The 18074-nt window shown below is 37.6% G+C and overlaps 1 protein-coding gene across 4 annotated transcripts in view; it reads left to right on the plus strand.

Moving 5' to 3' along the window:
• Positions 1–1224: 1224 nt before the first annotated feature.
• Positions 1225–18074, plus strand: part of cacnb2b (calcium channel, voltage-dependent, beta 2b) — a 29244-nt gene continuing 12394 nt past the window's right edge. For 2 of the 4 annotated variants that reach the window (XM_044134921.1, XM_044134922.1), the window contains exon 1: positions 10573–11215. In XM_044134921.1, coding sequence (XP_043990856.1) covers positions 11198–11215 — 18 coding nt within the window. In that variant the 5' untranslated portion in view covers positions 10573–11197. Of the gene's footprint in view, positions 1972–10572; positions 11216–18074 lie in introns of those variants that run through there. The other 2 variants (XM_044134919.1, XM_044134920.1) reach the window with 2 other exon arrangements.

The raw sequence follows: 18074 nt of genomic DNA on the forward strand, positions 1-18074 counted from the left end.
ATCCAAACTTCCTTCAAACTTTGAAGTATATAACTCCTTTCACAGTAATACTAAACATATATAACAATACAATTTATTTTTGTAAGCATAAATAACCTGTGATAAAATATGTTTATCATTACTTATTTTATTTATTCCTGTTTCTCTTGCAGAATAAACATGAGGCCCATATCTTTAGCCACTCTTCAAAATGGAAAAAAACATACCATGTCCATTTAAGTACTGAATTACATATCTTAAACATAAGTTAGAGAATGGCTACAAGATAATAACTAATGATCCAGTTTTGCTTATGCACAATTTGAGTAACAAGTAAGAAGTCTAAAACACCAAGAACTGTGATCAAGGCTGTAGAAAGTTTACCTTGGCACCACACACTGAGAATTTTAACAAAGAAGAAAAAATGACAATTGTATATTTTTAATTAGGTTCAGGTATAAGTAATGTTCATTGTGAAACAAAGCGAATGTGTAACAGATCATAAAAAGTAGCTCAGAACTGGTGCAGTCAATTCAAAGAAAGCTGAAAATGTATTGTGTTTGTTATGTTACAACCAAAAACTCTAGTGTATTTAATTGGGACTTTATATTACAGATCAGCACAAAGTAGTGTTTAACAATCAAGTCGTTCACTACAACTATAAATACTTTCAGATTTCATTTAATTTAATCTGAATTATGTTTAAGTTGTATATAGGTGGTAATAAATTTGGGGGGGAAAAGCTTTGTTTAGGCCCTGTACAAGAATGCACAAAATTAAAAGAAAATTACTCAAAATTGAACAACAGCAGAGGCACTGAGAGTGGACAATGTGAACAGAGATGAGGAAAATAAGATAGAGAAATGAGATAAAGAGAGGGCAGATCATGAGATAAGGAAGGAGGGGGAGACAGAAGAGAGATCGGGGGCTGCTGAGCAGGAGAGGAGGCTTTGTAAATCTGACAGACCAGAGGTGCATTTGAATTCAGGCTGTGTTTCTCCTGCGCTAGCCGAATGTTACCCGGCTCTAGCATGGCAACAGAGAGGGGCAGCACTTCAGCTGCAGCCTCTGCACGCACACAGACATACACGTGCACAGACAGTCGCAACAGGATCGCAAAGAGTGACTCAGGTAAGCTGAAACGCCCCTGAAGAGGCAGTACCCCTGTGGTGAAGGAAACGGCATGCGCAGCGAGGAGAGATAGTGGTTGAGAAGGAGGAGGGGCTACAAGGCTGGAATCTTTAAGGAGGAAGAAAAGGAAGACTGAAGAGCACTGAACCTGAAACTGTCTGATTCTGGACTCCTACAGTGAGCTTAAGAGAGAGGGATGAGGACAAGATGGATGTGGAGTGATGCAGGATCTCTGACTAGACTAATGTGAGAGACTGAAGAGCGCTGAGAGACTCACATAGAGGAAAATGATATTTAGTTCCAGCAGCAGACTGTTCTCGGTGTTTGAACTGAAGTGCAGGCTGAAGAATTCTCAACAGGGGATGCTGAAACACTGATAGAGGTGAGGCGGGATGGAAGGGCAAATGTGCAGACCGACAGATGAACCACCTGTTCTTTTAAAGATGAGGTGAGCATATTCACACCAAGAGATTTAGAAATCCCGCTGCTCTTCAGACTGACATATGCTACAAAGGTGGTAGATATCTAGGTATATGCTGTCAGCCTCACCTGGACCAGGTCTCAAAAGAGGAAGCAGACACTTGACTCCCCAGGTGACCTCCCCTCTCTCTCCACCCCTTCAACAACTTGTGGACTTTGTAGATTGGAGTCTTCGTCTCTCACAGGATCCCCAAACTCCCTGATGAGCTTCTCTCAATGGACCATGAGAGTGAAATTTGTGAGCTGGTTCTAAGGTGACTCCCTCTCCCAAATCCCCCAACTCCGGAGGCTCATCTGGCCTGTCCCCTTCTCTCCCTAAAACTTGATGTCTTGATGCATTGCTGTGGGCTGGGACACTGGCGGAGAGTGCAGTCCACCTATGTAAGTGGCAGCATCACCTGCAGGATCTATACGCACCCTTTTGATCGCATAGCAACAGTGAAGTCTTGCGGAGGGGTAAAGCAAAGGGACCACAGGGGGCTATAGCAGTTAATTCACTTATTCAGATGTGCATCTATGCATCATTTTTCATCTGCAGTACGTTTGCATGCTCAATTACACAAACAGTGAGTTTAGACTGCGGACTCTTGCACTTTAATCTCTTCGTTTATTCTCAGCCGGGTTTTGATCTATGATGATAAAAAAAAAGAATGTCAAAAGGTTTACTATAATGATTCAGATTTATTTTCAAAGTAATCCTCTTGTAACAGACATTGGAAGATATTTTTTTTACTGGTGTAAAAAGTTTGTAACTGGAAGGTTGTGGGCTTGTGTCCTGCTGTCTTCTGTCATATGTCACTGATCTGAGTATTGGTATATATATTTGAGTGTGAATATGTTAATGTGGCTTCAGTGTAAAGGTCATTGAGTATTTAATATGACTGGGAAAGATCTTCAGGCCACCTACCATTTGTATTACTCATACACAAATGAATTAAAGTACCTTGCAACAAAGTAAAGAAACTTTATTTTGGATAAGCTTCAGTTGACAGATTGATGTTCACCTGTAAAGACATTAATCTACAAACTATTAAAGCTTGCACCAGAGTTTTTGTAGTTTTAGTCTTCTGGTGATTGTTTACAGCTGTGGGTGTACTTGCCCTGCGATAGACTGGTGACCTGTTCAGGGTGAACCCCTCCTCTCGCCACTTTAGCTGAAGATAGGCACCAGCACCGTTTCTGACCCCACTAGGGACAAGGGTGTTAGAAAATGGATGGATGGATGGATGGATGAATGGATGGATGGATGGATGGATGGATGGATGGATGGATGGATGGATGGATGGATGGATGGATGGATGGATGGATGGATGGATGGATGGATGGATGGATGGATGGATGGATGGATGGATGGATGGATGGATGGATGGATGGATGGATGGATGGATGGATGGATGGATACACTTGTTGAGCCTATTTGATTGCTGATTTCTAACCATATATTTTTCGGATCAAAAACAATGGCTTCTAACTTTTTTTGCATTAAGATTCTGACAAATCCTGTTGTCCGTATCATGGACACACTTAGTGAGTCTATATGACTTTGATTTTGTGATGAAACAGAGTTGTAAGGTTTTGCGTTATTAGCGTGTCATAAACTGAGCTACGGAGAGTTTATAGATATTGATAAATTGCTGCCTGAGATCAGAACCCTGATCTAACCCTACCCAAATGTGATCTTCATTCACTTGGATAGTTGCCAAAATATTTAAAGTCTATCAATCAATATGTTTTGATGAAGTATTTCTCACTGACATAAAATCAATACAGAAGATTTTGAACTCATCTGTTTAAAATTCTCCAGACATCTTGTAAGTAGAATAATATGGTCAGAAAATGGACAGGTTCGGGTTTATCAATCTGTCGATGACAGGACTGGACAGAAATAGCAGTCTTTTTTTTTCTTTTTTCTTTCTGACTCTGTTCCCTTTTCTACTTTTCCTCTAACTTTCTCCTCCAACTCATCTTTACTTACTGCATGAGTTTTACATGTGTCTCCACTTCTTTTGGTAATTTCTGTTAATGCTGATATTGTGATGTTAATTAGAGCTGTGCATTTTGTGATGGCGTCAACTGCAGAAAACCTTATCGTCGCCATATTTTCCCCCTCATGAAGCTGACTTACTGTTGGCCCTCGGCACTCTCTCGACTGTCAGCTTAAAGCCTTGCAGATTACAGCATGCTGCAACCGCTTCATAGCATGAGTGCCCACCTCAGCACCAAGCCAGAAAAAAAAGGAGCTTAGAAAATCAGGTCGAATAAAAGCAGAGTCGCAACAACAAATGATACCTGGTGCTCACATTTGATGAAGACTCATTGATGAATGTGCATGTATGTGAGCATATTTTGGTAAAGACTGTTAAATATAAAAGCATCAATTGTTTCAAACAGAAAATCATATTTTATTGAATTGTGCTCTGCAATGTGTAGTCAAATAGAAAGTACTGTTACTGAAACCCAACATAAAAAGTTGAGCTCACTAAAGGCTAAACTGTTCAGATTTATTACCAATTTTTGTTATTTTTTCACTTTATAATCCTTCAAAAATACTTATGTGCCAATATTTATAAGTCACGTGTAGCTTTATACTTCCAATTTAGTCTCTACTGCTCCAAGAAGTAGTCTGAGAGCTTAAAAAACTCCCTAACCTTTTTGTGGGCAATAAGTTCATGTTTTTTGGTATCTGGAAAACTAGCCACTACAAAAACCTCCTGATTACTAAGTTACTATCAGTGGACACTTCTCCCATTACCTACCCACCTCAAGTAGCCCAGTCTGTTACCTAGCAACCCAAGTAGAGCTCCAGCATGTTTGGTCAGCTGGTTTTACTGCTGTATGTGCTGTACAGTGACTGCTAGAAAAGACAAATGTTTTGTTGTTAAAGTTCCCTTCAGAAATTTCTTGCTGAATCCTTGATGGTTGTGCTTGAGGCTCCACTTCTTCCGTAGTTGTGCATCTGTTTGCAGATATTTCTATATCAGAATCAAAATTCCTTTTATTGTCATTGTGCGCGAAAGAAAGCACAACAAAATTTTTAAAACTTTACATGTATAAAATGTGAGTGTAAATGTTAATTTCGGTGGCGTGGCATGACAAGAGACACTAAAACTGCCTTTCCACCTGCGGGGCATGTCCAGCTAAAAAAAGCAAGTGAAATCTCATTAATGAAAATGATTTTGTGCAAAAAATGTAAAGGAGAAATTTTGTAGGCCATAATTCTATTCTGATTTTTTACAATCAAGCATGATTTCCCCTTTATATTGCTTATTGGCAATCCTTATGTCTAAAAAGCATCTTTACTTCCTTTAATGGTTCTTCACACTCAGGTCCCTTTTTGTTAAATTAAATAAACTGTCAAACTGCCAATATGTTTTCTTTCTTTAAAATTTAGTGATTTTTAAAGAAAGACTAATTCTTCTTTTTCCTTTACTCCAATCAAAGTCATTAAACAAGAGTTACAATCTGTTTGGTATTGGCAGAGAGAATTTGACATGTTTTTTTTTTTTATGGAAGGAAACTTATATACGTAACTATGATGCTTAACCAGGAAATCTATTTTTCTTACAAATGTGACACACTTCAAAGGGTAGTAAACAGATAATAAAATAATTAAACAAGATGTTATGGCAACAACTAAAAAAATAATTACCCAAACATAAATGTTCCTCCTCTTTGTGGAAAGTTCACTGCAGAGTTGCTCACATCATGTTTTGTCACTGAAGCTCCAGAAAGGGCTCAATCTGAATGTGATTTTACGTCTGGAAAAACAGTCGATCGTGTATAATTCCATTAATCTCTGATTCTACCAATCCTTCTCTTTCCCTGCCTGACCAATCAGAGGCTCATCGGCCAGATTACAATCACAGCAGAAGATAACACAGGCAGGGATACAGGCATGCAGGCTGAATAGGTTCATCCTCCCCCTGTTATTCTCTGTTTGACATAGTATGGAATGAAAAAAAGACGTTGGAGAGAAAACAATGTTCTTCTCTGATCTAAGGCTGGAGCTCAGCACCCTGCCCTCCAACCTGCTGTGCTCATTTCCAACTGGTTGATTTCACCTGACTCAGTTTTCCATCATTGCTCTTCCTCACTGTTCTTCTTCCTTCATGTCCCATCTCTTTCCCCCCAGATGTTAGGAGGGCAAAGTTGACTGTTTGCAGTTTTTTTTCTTTCTCATAGCATTTTAAGCCATGCTTCAGATAGATGTTTACCTTCACATTCTCATGGATTTTAGTCATTTAAGGGTGATAAGATAGTCATCAACAAAGAGGAAGAAGAGGATGATTCAGGCAGAAGACGGAGGGAACTTTATGCAAGTTCTATTTCTGACTCTGACAGCTACTTCTGGAGCTCGTCTTTGTTTCTCTTTGGCTCCCACTCTTCCTCCTCTTCCTCCTCCTCCTCCTTGCAGAATGTTTCGTTGGGTCTGATGGGCAGGCGAGGCTTCAGGCAGATGTAAATCTGGGGAGGTTTGCTGGCAAAGGGGGCAGACAGTGGAGGTTGGAGGATGTTGCCACAGCTGCTAAATGCAGTCTGGGCATCTTTGCATGTGACTGAGTCTGTCGGGAGTCGGGTTCTCTGCCTTTCCACCTGCGGGCCATGTCCAAATTGCTGAAGGCAAAGAATGTCTCCTGGGTGAGTATTGGCTCTTTATCTGGTGGGATGTGGGGAAGAGTGAAACTAGGACAGAGGGGGAGAGTTGTTATTGGATTAAACGTGTTCATTTAAAAGACTTTTTCTTGCTGTTAGTGTTATCTGGTCAAATGAGGGTTATTACAGTTTTTACAAGGAGATAATTTTTCTGTTCACATACTAATTTGTAATTTATCATTTTTGTAAGGTATTTTTTGCACCTCAGCAGCTTTGTGTGGAACAGTTGTGCAACCAAAGGTGATTAAAAGGGATAGTTCAGAATTTTTTACCTTAGCATCTGGAAAAAGACATCTTAACTGCAGTAGACGACACAAGAGAGTGACAAAAGTGGACTATCACTGTCTTAAGACAAATTCAGTCTCAAGAACACATTCTTGCACATCCATCCATCCATTTTCTATACACCCTTCTTCCCTAATGGGGTCGGGAGGGTTTCTGGTGCCTTTCTCCAGCTGCGTCCCGGGCGAGAGGCGGGGTTCACCCTGGACAGGTCGCCAGTCTGTCGCAGCATTTTTGCACATGTCCATACCTTTTAAGATTATTTTCAAAAGATTTTTGTCAATCAAACTACATACAAATCCTTCTGCTTTTTGTTTTTCTAATTTTTCAGCACAAAAAAAATAAGTTTTATGCTTTTATTAAAATAAAAATGAAAAAATCTGACCAAACTAAACTACCTGAGTAAGTACAAAGTACTTAAAATATAATAACTCTTGGTAGAAACTCTCAGCAGGTGTTTGGAGTAACTGAGAAATTAGTCGTTAGATCAGAGTGAAAGAAATGGGCTCTACTCATTGCAGATTTTTGTTTGATTTGGCTACAATTGGAGTTTTTTCAAGCCTAAATGGCCTTTTGCTCTGAGGATCACACCCTCGTACCAAGGCAAACATAACCCACTGCTACATTAGAGAGCCAGATTATGGAAGACAATGTTTCATCTCAAATCAGAGAAAATGGATGTAACTTAAGTTTAAATGGCAAACTGAGCATGGCATTTTGGCTTCCTTGCTTACAATAATGGAGTCAGGATTCTGTTTTTAGACTGGAAGCAGATGCAGTTAGTGAGCTGTGTGGACAAAGTGGAGGACTGAGTAAGAGTTCAGGATCTGGAGCTTTGCCGGTAATTGTGTGTGCCATCCATTTCTGGCCCAGCAGCACAATCATGCATTACTGGCCTCAAATAACAACACACACTCACATACAAGCACACTGATTGTAAGAGGCTTAGTGACGGAAGCTTGTTTATGAATGTGTGAGCGGACATGTGCATATGAACACGTGTGATAGAGTGGATAAGCCATGGGTTGACAGTAGTGGGCTCTGAGGAGATGTATGATTTTGCCTCTGCAGAAATTTAATGAATGTTTCAGGTGAATTGGAAGAACATCTTAATATGTTACCAGCGATAAGGCAGTGGATAGAACATTCAGTTTCTCTTGCCTTTTTTTCCTTATAAATGCATAGTGTTTTTAAAGATTCTAAAGTCATTTGTCTAGAAAAAAATACTTTCATTTACTTGGTAAAAACCTGGAAGCTTTATCTGAGCTATTTTTATAAGGATGCTCTTCTGAACACAAATCCTGAACATTGTTTGCCTTTTGCTCATTTTCCTTCATATTTCACTGCACAGGCTACATATTATGCTTTAGTGGCACTGAAACTGAAGCAGCCAAAGCCAAAAGAAAGTCCCCCGAGAGACTCCTGAACATAACAACTTTATGAGTGTATAAAAATGTAGAAAAGAGTAAATTTTGATTGATTTAAAATACTTAAACAGTAGAACACATTATTTAGGCCAAAAATATGCTATTATAAATGTTATTCCAAAAGAAATCAATAAATTCTAGCAAACTATTTGTACAAACCCATCAGAGCAGTCACTGTGGGAAAAACACATTTGAATCAGCCCACATACAACAGTCTGTGTCTTCTGTGTTTTGGCTGCTTATTAATATTATTATCTCCAATATCTATTTTTACAACTAGATTTGGCAGCTATAACTGGCTTACCAAGCCAAAGTTGAAATACAACTGACTCTAAACCAGCCTGGATTGATGGGAGCTTTTTTCATGGTGGATATGAAACCTTATTTGTAACTTTAAGACAAAAGAATTGCATAAAAGGAGGCATAATTCTCTTGAATGCAAAATTCAAAGCAGTGTGTTTATTTACATAAAGTGGCAATGAAGAGCTTGGAAAAATGGAAATGCAAAGCTTACTTACTAGCTCCACCTTTGCAAGATAAGCTTAAGAGCACCAGTATAAATCAATTTTCATGTATTACTACAGATTTTAGGTGTGGATTCTGAATTTGCTATTAAAACACATATGAATGATTTGATCTAAACTAGATCTTTGAAGCTCTTTGCAAAATACCCATATTTATTCTGAGATATATTCCTTTACAGTGATGTTTTGAGAACATCATTGTGAAACCCTGAAACAAATGCATGCCTTACTGGCAGTGTACTTTACAAATGTTTTTCTCTTTACAATTAAATTTAACTTTGGGTCCATCATAAAATGAACAGAAAACACATTTGGGTTTGTGGATGTAAAATGACAGAATGTGAAACAGTTTAGGGGGAACTGCTTTAAAGTTGTGCTTTATTGGTGTGATTCTGTTTGTTTTGGTGTCACTATTTAGAAGAGGAGGAGATTTGAAGGCCAAGGAGAAGATAATGACAGGATTAGAAATCACACTACCAGGGACTAACAGGAGGCCCCAAGAAGTATAAGAGCATCTGGCTCAGGGCCTTCTTAACGTTAATGTAAATGATGAGTCCTGCTGACTAATAAAATTAACAAAAGTAGGTTTAAAAAAAAAAGAGAAAGGAGATCTAAAAGATGTGGATTTTGGTAAAGATGTGGATTTGGATCACACTGGCTGTGTCTGTGAGTACAGAGATTTTTGTACTTTAGTACTTTAGGCAGACATTTACGTCTGACCCAGAGGTCACAGGCTTGGGCCAAGCTGACAACAGCCATGGAGCTTTCTTTTCCATTTTCAATTATGTAACCTCTCATCTGTGTCTGTCCCCTCCTAGAACTCTCCCGGAGGACTTTAGTACCCCACTGCATCACCCATCTGCACAGTTGTGTATAGGAACCAGCTGCAGTGACCAATGGGTCTTGTTGCATCACCTACTTTAGAAGAGTGGTGAATGTAGCGGCCAAAACATTTGATTTAGAAAAGTGAAAATGCAGAAACAAATGAATAAAATGTTACACAATGCTTAGATACAGTATTTTAGGTTTTTAATTACTATCTTTTGGCATTTAAAAAAAACCCCGAAACCTTTATATTATGGCAGCATAAATATTAAGAACCAATTTGAATGCTCCTAATACAGATTCCTTAAAAACCACACTTTATTTAATTAAATTAAAAAAGGCACAAGGAAGATTTTTTCTTAATCATCTCTAAAACACAGTAAACATTTCATTTTTGTAAATTCAATATTGTGTACTGAGTGCAGAACAAGGGTGTTATTCAGGGCCGCAACAATGCAACATTATAATGAATAAAATCTTTAGTATATTTTTAGACATACGATAGCTTGTAAAACCTGTTTTAAATGCATTAAATAAGTAAGTATAAATATGAATCTATAAATACTTGTTTTAAATAGTTGATTTTTAAATGAGTCAAAAAATGATTGAATACACAAATGAATCCCTACGTAAATGTGGAAATCATTAACTTAAATCACAATTTCTGACACATATAGTATTTTGCTTTTTTAAAAATTGTTTCATATTTTCTATGCTTTGGCCCAGCATGATTATTTAAGATGCCACAATAATTCAGAAAATAAGATCTGATGAGTGAACCTTCAACTCATCTACTGACAAAGGCTGACTGATGAAAATAAACTCTTGAAGTGCTGCAACATGCAGTTAAATAATGAAACGTCTAAATAATTATATATCCTGCTGACATACATTATAATCGATCAATTTTTCCCATATTTATTTTTTAAAATTAAACATTTAAACAATTTAAAAGAAACAATTTATTCAGTGTTTGTATCTATAATGTTAATTAGATTATTTACTATTTAAGCATGTGCTTAATTACTCATTTACATTATAATTTGAGGCTCGTTTGGCTCTTGAAAGGATCTAGCCCAGTGCGCCACTCATGCAAGAACCGCCACCAGTAGTCCTTCTGTCGGGATTCTGCAGCGATGTCCGGCCATATGCAGTCCACACGCAGTGAAGGGATAACCTCATGATATAACAATCATTCTGTGCGCGTGTGCAGCTGAACACAGTGTTAGTGGTGAGAAAATCTCATGATTACTCGTTCCGGATGAGGAATGCTGGGTTTGTCTGTGTCCTGAGCTGTAAACAGGGAGCACAAAGGCATTATCTATTGCCTGATTTCTAATTCCATCTCTCTCTCCTGAAGCCGGGCCAAAAATATTCTCATTTGTGCAGCCAGACCCCAGGAAGTCGCACGGGATGCACAAACACATTCATCAAGCGTCACACTTGCCGAGGATGAAATCTGCTGCACAAATAAGACGTTTCTCACCTAAAAATATTTCTGGATTTATGGAGCTCACAGGCAGGTTGGGACAACTTTGACGTGGTCGGGAGCCTGAGGTCAGAGTGAGCGGTGTGCGGCGCAACAGATGCCACACTGAGAAATAAGCCTTTAATACCCAGAGGACTCTGGAAAGGGTAACTACCCTCAACTCAACACGGTGCAGCTTCCAAACTCGTCTCCAGTGTTCTCCTGCATTTCGCGATTCGTTTGGGAAATTTTACGCTAAAAACAGCGCGTAAAGAGCGGACTTTTCTTTGCGCGGAGATCGATCCACGTGACACTTTAAACGAAAGTAAGCGCATTCTCATGGCATGCTTTATGTATCACTCACTGGAGCCAGGTGAACGGTGAAGTCAGGTTGTTAGGATAACGCAGGTGGACACTTTTAATCAACAATGCCGCCCAAAAAGAAGGTAAAATTCCCAGAATTCTCTTGTTCTGCTTTTTTTTTTTTTTTTTTTTTTTTTTTTTAACCTATATGTGCATGTGTGTATCTGTGAGCGTGTGCTGAACAGGAAGCATAAAAAAAGACACCATCTGTTGCACTGGGCGTTAATCCCGCCTGCGAGGCCTTTCCACATCATTGCACTCACTATAACAACCACAGCGCTGCAGGGGCAGAGAGTTGCGTTTCCACATGCTTGTATCATGCCATGTGTCCTGCTGAATGACAGGCTTCAGAGAGTTGCATAACTAATAGTCTGAGGATCAGAGGGATTAAATCTCTTTCCTTGATTTTTCTCTCTCATATTGTGGGAATTGCCAGTGGCTGACTGAATTCCCATTTGCTTCAGCATTGAAGAAGCAGCAAATGGATTAAGGAACAAAACAGGGCAAAAATCACAACTGGAAATAGGGATTTATTGAGAGTCAAACTTTTTTGAAAGGAAAGTTTTGATCAGTTCTGTTTTGAAGCTATAACTGTCTGTTTGTTTTTTTAATTATTATTATGATAACTTTCTCAAACTCGTTTGAGTAAATAAACATCGATATATACCACTCCAAACTTTATTGCAATTGATCTGGCTTTTCTGCAATTGACCAACACAAAATAGTTCATAATTATATAGTGGAAGAACAATATTTTATGTTTTTTGTTTATTTATTTTTTTTACAAATAATTTAGAAAACAGTCAGATTTCCTCTAATAGGCCTAGATGAAATGCAACTCAATCATTGGTTAGTGAGTCCAATATAAAAAAAAAACCTGTCTCTAATTGCTTTAGAGGTTTCTACATTATAAAATAAATTGCATAATGAAGACCAAAAAGAAGTCTGATCTAGTTCTGAAGTTCTGAAGAAACTGACAGAGAGTTTTTTTTTTTTTTTTTTTTCATTTACCAGCCAAGAAGCTCCAGGTAGCACTGGAGGAGCTATGGAGATCCACTGTATGGAGGTTTAACTTGCAGAAGTAAAACAACCCTGAACATTCACCCAGAGCTGCAATGAAATGACTCAGATAAAAACTTACGTTTTAGAATGGTCCAGTCAAATTCCAGGCCCAAATCCAGTTAAGAATCTGTAGCAAGACTTTAAAACTGATGTTCAGAGATGCTCTATACCCAATATGACATAGCTTAGGCATTTTTGATAAGAGAATGGGCAACAATTTTGCCTCTAAATGTGCAAAATTGGTTGAGACAAAATATCTGCACATGTAATAGGAGAGAAATGCTGTCCTACAAATTATTGACTCAAGTGAAGCTAGTGCTAGACAACCCTTTTCAAATATGCATTTGTAAGGCAAATGCAAATCTGAAGTGTAATCAAGGTGTGTTCACTGTAACTTTATCCATTTTCTGTATTTATATTTTACCAAACTCAAAACAGTGGATGTTGCAGAACCTGCTGTCCATTAATGCAGGAGACAGGAAAGTGTAAATGCATTCTCTGAACTGGCAAACAACAAAACAGGAATTTTATTTGATTTATTTACTCAGCAAGCTAATTTATAATGATCTTACTGTCCATTGAACCCAGCCCAAACACTTTTTTCAAAGTCGTTGAAGAGACTTTTCCTCAACCTTTTACTTCTTCATATTGTTTCGCCTTAGACACTAATTTTTGGTGTTTAACTTCAAGTTTAACAAACAAAAAAAGGTAGAAAGTAAGTGAATAAAATAAATCTGTCACTGGATGGCCTATTGTTTTGGATTGCAGCAGGTTTGGCCCACTGCTTGTTGCTTAGAATAGGAAAAGCCTCTTAGTAGTTGTTACTGGGGTATTACACTATCTGTTCTACTCCCAAGCATGAAGTAGAGCAATCAGACTTTAGAGCTGTCTGGTAGGTTTCATTTTCTGTAGTTAGATCTGTTTTCAGTTCTTTTCCAGTATATATACACACAAGTCGTGTGTGTAATGTGTTATCATTACTATATGACTATAAAGTACAGTTGAGTTGCAGATAGTTTCAAGTACAGGTAGATCAAATATAATTGGAAATTATTTCTAAGAATAAGAATTTTTTTTTTCTAATAATATCCATACAAAGAAACAGACCTCCCTCTTCTAGCCATATTACATCACACTGTATCATGTACAGAGGTGAGGGACATCCAGAACTATATCTATTAAAAGAGCCAAAAGTCAAGCATTAAATTACATTGATACAATTAATGGAGTCTTTGTCTGTCTGTGATGATGGAGCTTGAACTTGTGGGCTCATAGTCATTGGAAGCAGGGTTGGCAGTCTATGTGGAATTTGCATTTGTCTCTTTGGAACTAAATCCTAGATTGACGCATGCTATCTTAATCTCCTTACACAGAGACAATCACAGACCCGGACAGACACAGGAAGAAAATGTGAGAGAGAGAAAGCTTAGGACTCACACAGCCTTTCTTCTAGAAGATTTTTTAATCATTATTCTGTCTCTGGTGCTATGACTTTAGTTTCGCTTTTTTTCTTCTGATGAATAACTGGGCCATGATAAGACTAAAATTGGAAACTATAAAATGTTTCCAAAGCAAAGAGAATGTGCATAGCCAATGTTTTATAAGAAACCAAAACACATGGGGATGATTAACCTCAGGACAGCAACAAAAAGTGGTAACAGATCCTCGTAATACGTTTAGCTACATTTTCTAAATGTAGTATAATGAATATACTTTAATATTTATTCATGCATTCACATCCCATCTTATTTTTCTGCCATATTTTGTGCTGATCATGCATAAAACGATGACCACTGAGATAGTCATTGTTAAAAACTAAAGTGTTTAACAATCTCATCATCAGGCACCTAGTAGTGGGTGGGATACTACAGACAGCGAACAAACATTTTGTCCTTGAAGCTGAATTGTTTGAAATAGCAAAAAGAAAGAGCAAGTGTAATAATTTGAACTTTTGTCACTGCAGATAAAAGCAGGAGTTTGTAAAAGCAAAGCAGGGATATTTCAACCATGAGAGACTTACAAGTTCTTGGGAGATAAAATGTGGACTTACAGAAGCATTTGCTGCTTGTTCAGAAAAGAAGAACCAACAATCAGCGAGTGACAACATTACCTTATCTCATACTACATTACTCAGATATTTTACTCACCTTTGAATGCGTAAAACTGAAAATATTAGTGATGGGATTAACTGCTGATTATTATCTGACTAGTTTGGAGCAATCCTGGTGCAGCGATTACCAATTTTTTCTTTCTATCCTATTATTGAATCTGCATCAATTGATTTGGCTAAATCTGAACACATATATGGTGTTTTAAGAGAACAGTATAATAGAAACAAGCATTTTCTTACTCTATATGTCCCTTTTTATGAAGAGTGAACATAGGTCATTTTTATCTTAAATATTTGGTTTGTGACATCCAGCAGACTTTGTTGTCTATAATCACTCTTAGAAATTTGTATTCATGTTGAAATCCATTCAAGCATTATTTCCCAATTTGCTTTTATGCCACCAAATACCTTAAATTTAAGATTACATTAATTTAATGGAAGTTTAATAATCCCAATCCACATATTCTATGTTGTCAATTCCCTTTCTATAATTGTCGCTAATATAATTTATTATATATATGGTGGTACAATGGTACTGTGTACACTGCAATTATGTCAGAATGCAGCAAAACTGTTGGAATATTTTCAACACATTTTAACAAGTTTTAGTAATATGTATAAAATTAGTAATTCTGCACTCAACAATCATGTTGCTGTATTTTTATATCCTTGCGTTGATATTTGAAGTGTTGACTTGGTCTCCAAATTCCCTGTCCTCAATTAAACGTGTCGGAAATCAAGTTAGATATACAGAGGCCTAACCTCACAACTTACAGGATTTCCGGGATCTGCTGCTAACATCTTGGTGGCACTTAAGGTAGCACACATCAGTGGTTTACTGTTGTCTTGTCTTGGTGGTTTAGGCCTGTTTGGACAACAAAAGGAAAGGACCAAGACACAATTAGGCATTGATTAAAATGTTACACATCATGAGTATATTTTAGTAATTTGACCTGTTAGTTGTGTTACATATTACTTCATTCTGAAGGAAACATACATAAACCGTAACAATAAAGAGCACTCTTATCAAACAAGCTGTACAAGCCAGTTTGCTAATTGTTTAAATAAGTAATAGAATATCCAAAATGTTATGTAAAAGCTGCCTTATCTACTCCAAAGTAGCATCAGGCAGAGGGCACAGAGCCAGTCTCCTTCAGACAAATTATGCAAGGCATCTGATGAAAGAGGGATCGGAGAAAAGTGTATTGGAGAGCACACATTATGCAAATGAGCAAATGTTAATGACCAAATGACTGCTTGGCAAATAAATCCTCACAGTGTTTGGAATAATTCACCAAACGTTAATGAGTGGCAAATGAACAATATGAGGACAATAAGAGCACCGTTGTAATCAGATAAAATGATAATATTCCCTTTGATGCACAAAGAAAACAATATACAGAGATCTGGGCTTACTTCCAACTGGTGGATTATATTAGTCACAATTAGATTAGTAAACTGCTGCACTGACTTTAAAATAGAAAAGCATTGACAAATCTGGAAATAGAGAATATTAATGCATCACCTTCCTTTGAAAATATCTGTAGAGCAGATCTTAAAACATCCATCCATGATCTGTACTGGCTTATCCTTGCAGGATTACGGGGGCACTAGTGTCCATGTCCAGTGGTCATTGGGCAAACGGCAGGAGATACCCTGGGCAGGTCGCCAGTCCATCACAGGGCAACATAGAGAGACACACAGGACAAACAACCAGCCACACAGTTTATACAAATTTAATGTATCAACACAGTGTAGCTAGAAAGGGATACTACTTTAAAATTCTTTAATTCATACTCCTCACAGCATGCAGTATGAATTAAAAGCCTAACATTTCTTCATAAGAGATTTTTTTTGATGAGTTGTTATAATGGGAGATTTAGCTTTTCCTGTGGGCGATGTTTCTGTTTAGGTGACAAATTTCTCTGAATGGTTGCTATGGAAACATCTCCCCATCTGTTAAATTAGTGTGCAACAAGAAAACCATCTTTAGGTAGACAACTCTACAATTGATTGTAATTTGCCTTCAAACCTTCACTTAACCAAAAGCACAGAAGAATTTTTGTTTTGCTATTTTTTGGTAACCTAACTGTTTTTCTAGAAATGTAAACAAATTTAGGTCTTAATGAGAATAATACTCAGTATAATAATACTCATTCTCATTAAGAATAATGAGAACCTTTGTCACAATTTGACTAAGGTGAGGCTGTCAAAATTAGGTGTGAAATAAGCACTTGAGTATTTTTCTTTCCTACATTGGAGAGGCTGTGTCTCACAACTTCAGGAGTCAATGAAAACCAAAAACATTGTCTCCTATTATTCTAATGTGATGACACCAGATTCTAGATTGATCTCCTTTATAAAACTGTGAAATTGATCAGGAAAGGCATACCCGCTGCTATTATCTTTAATGTAGCAATACCCCTAATGTTTGCATTTCTTAAAGACCCATTCTACATTTTAGTTCACCCTCTTAAGGAATGGCAGTACTACAGGTCAGCCATTTGGCTCCTCTGATTATTTCCTATTAGGGACTTTCATCTTCCCAATGAGACGCTTCCTTCCTAATGCACTTCTCTGGCATACACCAAAAGAGCTGTGTAAACACTTTTGAATGGAAAATGAGTCACCTTCAGGTTGAACTTCATGGAATCCAGTTTTACTTGCTCACATTATCTTTGTCCTTCACTTTACTTTGCCTAAGCCTTCATTGCCACATATACTTTCTCATGCATTTGTTGCTGTTGTTTCAGTTTGCTTCAATAGATAACTGCATGTGAAATGAGGCGGTCTTATTTTCTGTGTACAACAGTAAAATAATTCCAGAGGTTTCTCTCCCTGTCAGATGCAACTGAGAGGTGTTCAAAGCTGATCTATGTGCTCTCAAAACAGCACACTAAAAGCAGCAAGTCGGAGAAGATGTAGACAGGATGGGAGACAAAGTTCAAGTGACTTTAACGCATCCGTTAGCTGTCTCTTTTTTTTTCTCTTTCTCTTTTGTTGCCTTTTCAAGGCCATGCCCAAACACTGGCGTCTGTTAAACTTGAGATTGAGCAAATTTAACAGACAACTGGGAGAGCTTAGAGAAGGGCCCCTCGAGAGAGTCATCTTTTTCTTAACAGAGTATTATAATTATGATGATCTGGTTCTTCATCATGGTGAAAATGACTGACTGGGATGGGAGATCAGTGAAGAACATAGAACTTGCAGGTGTCAAAATACAAAAGTGGTGTACAAAACAAACAAAATAAATACACCTTATAATGTTCAATAATTTGAAAGTCCACATATGGGAAAATAATTTTAAGTAGTTTTCTTTGAATCTGAATCTTTGAATCTTGACAACGCTGAGATTTAGAGCTCCATTTTGTGTGTAAACCTTATTTATGCATAGTTTATTGAAGTTCATCAGACTCTGGCTGAGATCCAAAATTAATGGTGGAGGTTTCTTGGGTCATTAATTCTTTAGTTCAGTCCATCTTTTGCAGATTGACTCATGGTGGTGAATATTGGTTTAATAAACTACTCAATATTGACCCAGACTCAGCACTGAATTGGCATCCAAATTTACTTCATGACACTTCAATTGTTTTGACTTCCAAAGGCTACTAAAAGAGCCCCAAGCACCAAACCTCAAAGACTGTGTTTCATAGTTGGTTCAATGCAAAATTTGCTACAAAGTGCTGAAAAGCTATCGGATTTTTCTGTTTTCACTTTTATTCGGCTTAAGTGTCTCAGATAAAAGTTTAATAACAGAAAAAAGCAATTTG

The sequence above is a fragment of the Gambusia affinis genome, linkage group LG12 (genome assembly GCF_019740435.1).
Source record: "Gambusia affinis linkage group LG12, SWU_Gaff_1.0, whole genome shotgun sequence".
Taxonomy (NCBI): Eukaryota; Metazoa; Chordata; class Actinopteri; order Cyprinodontiformes; family Poeciliidae; genus Gambusia; species Gambusia affinis.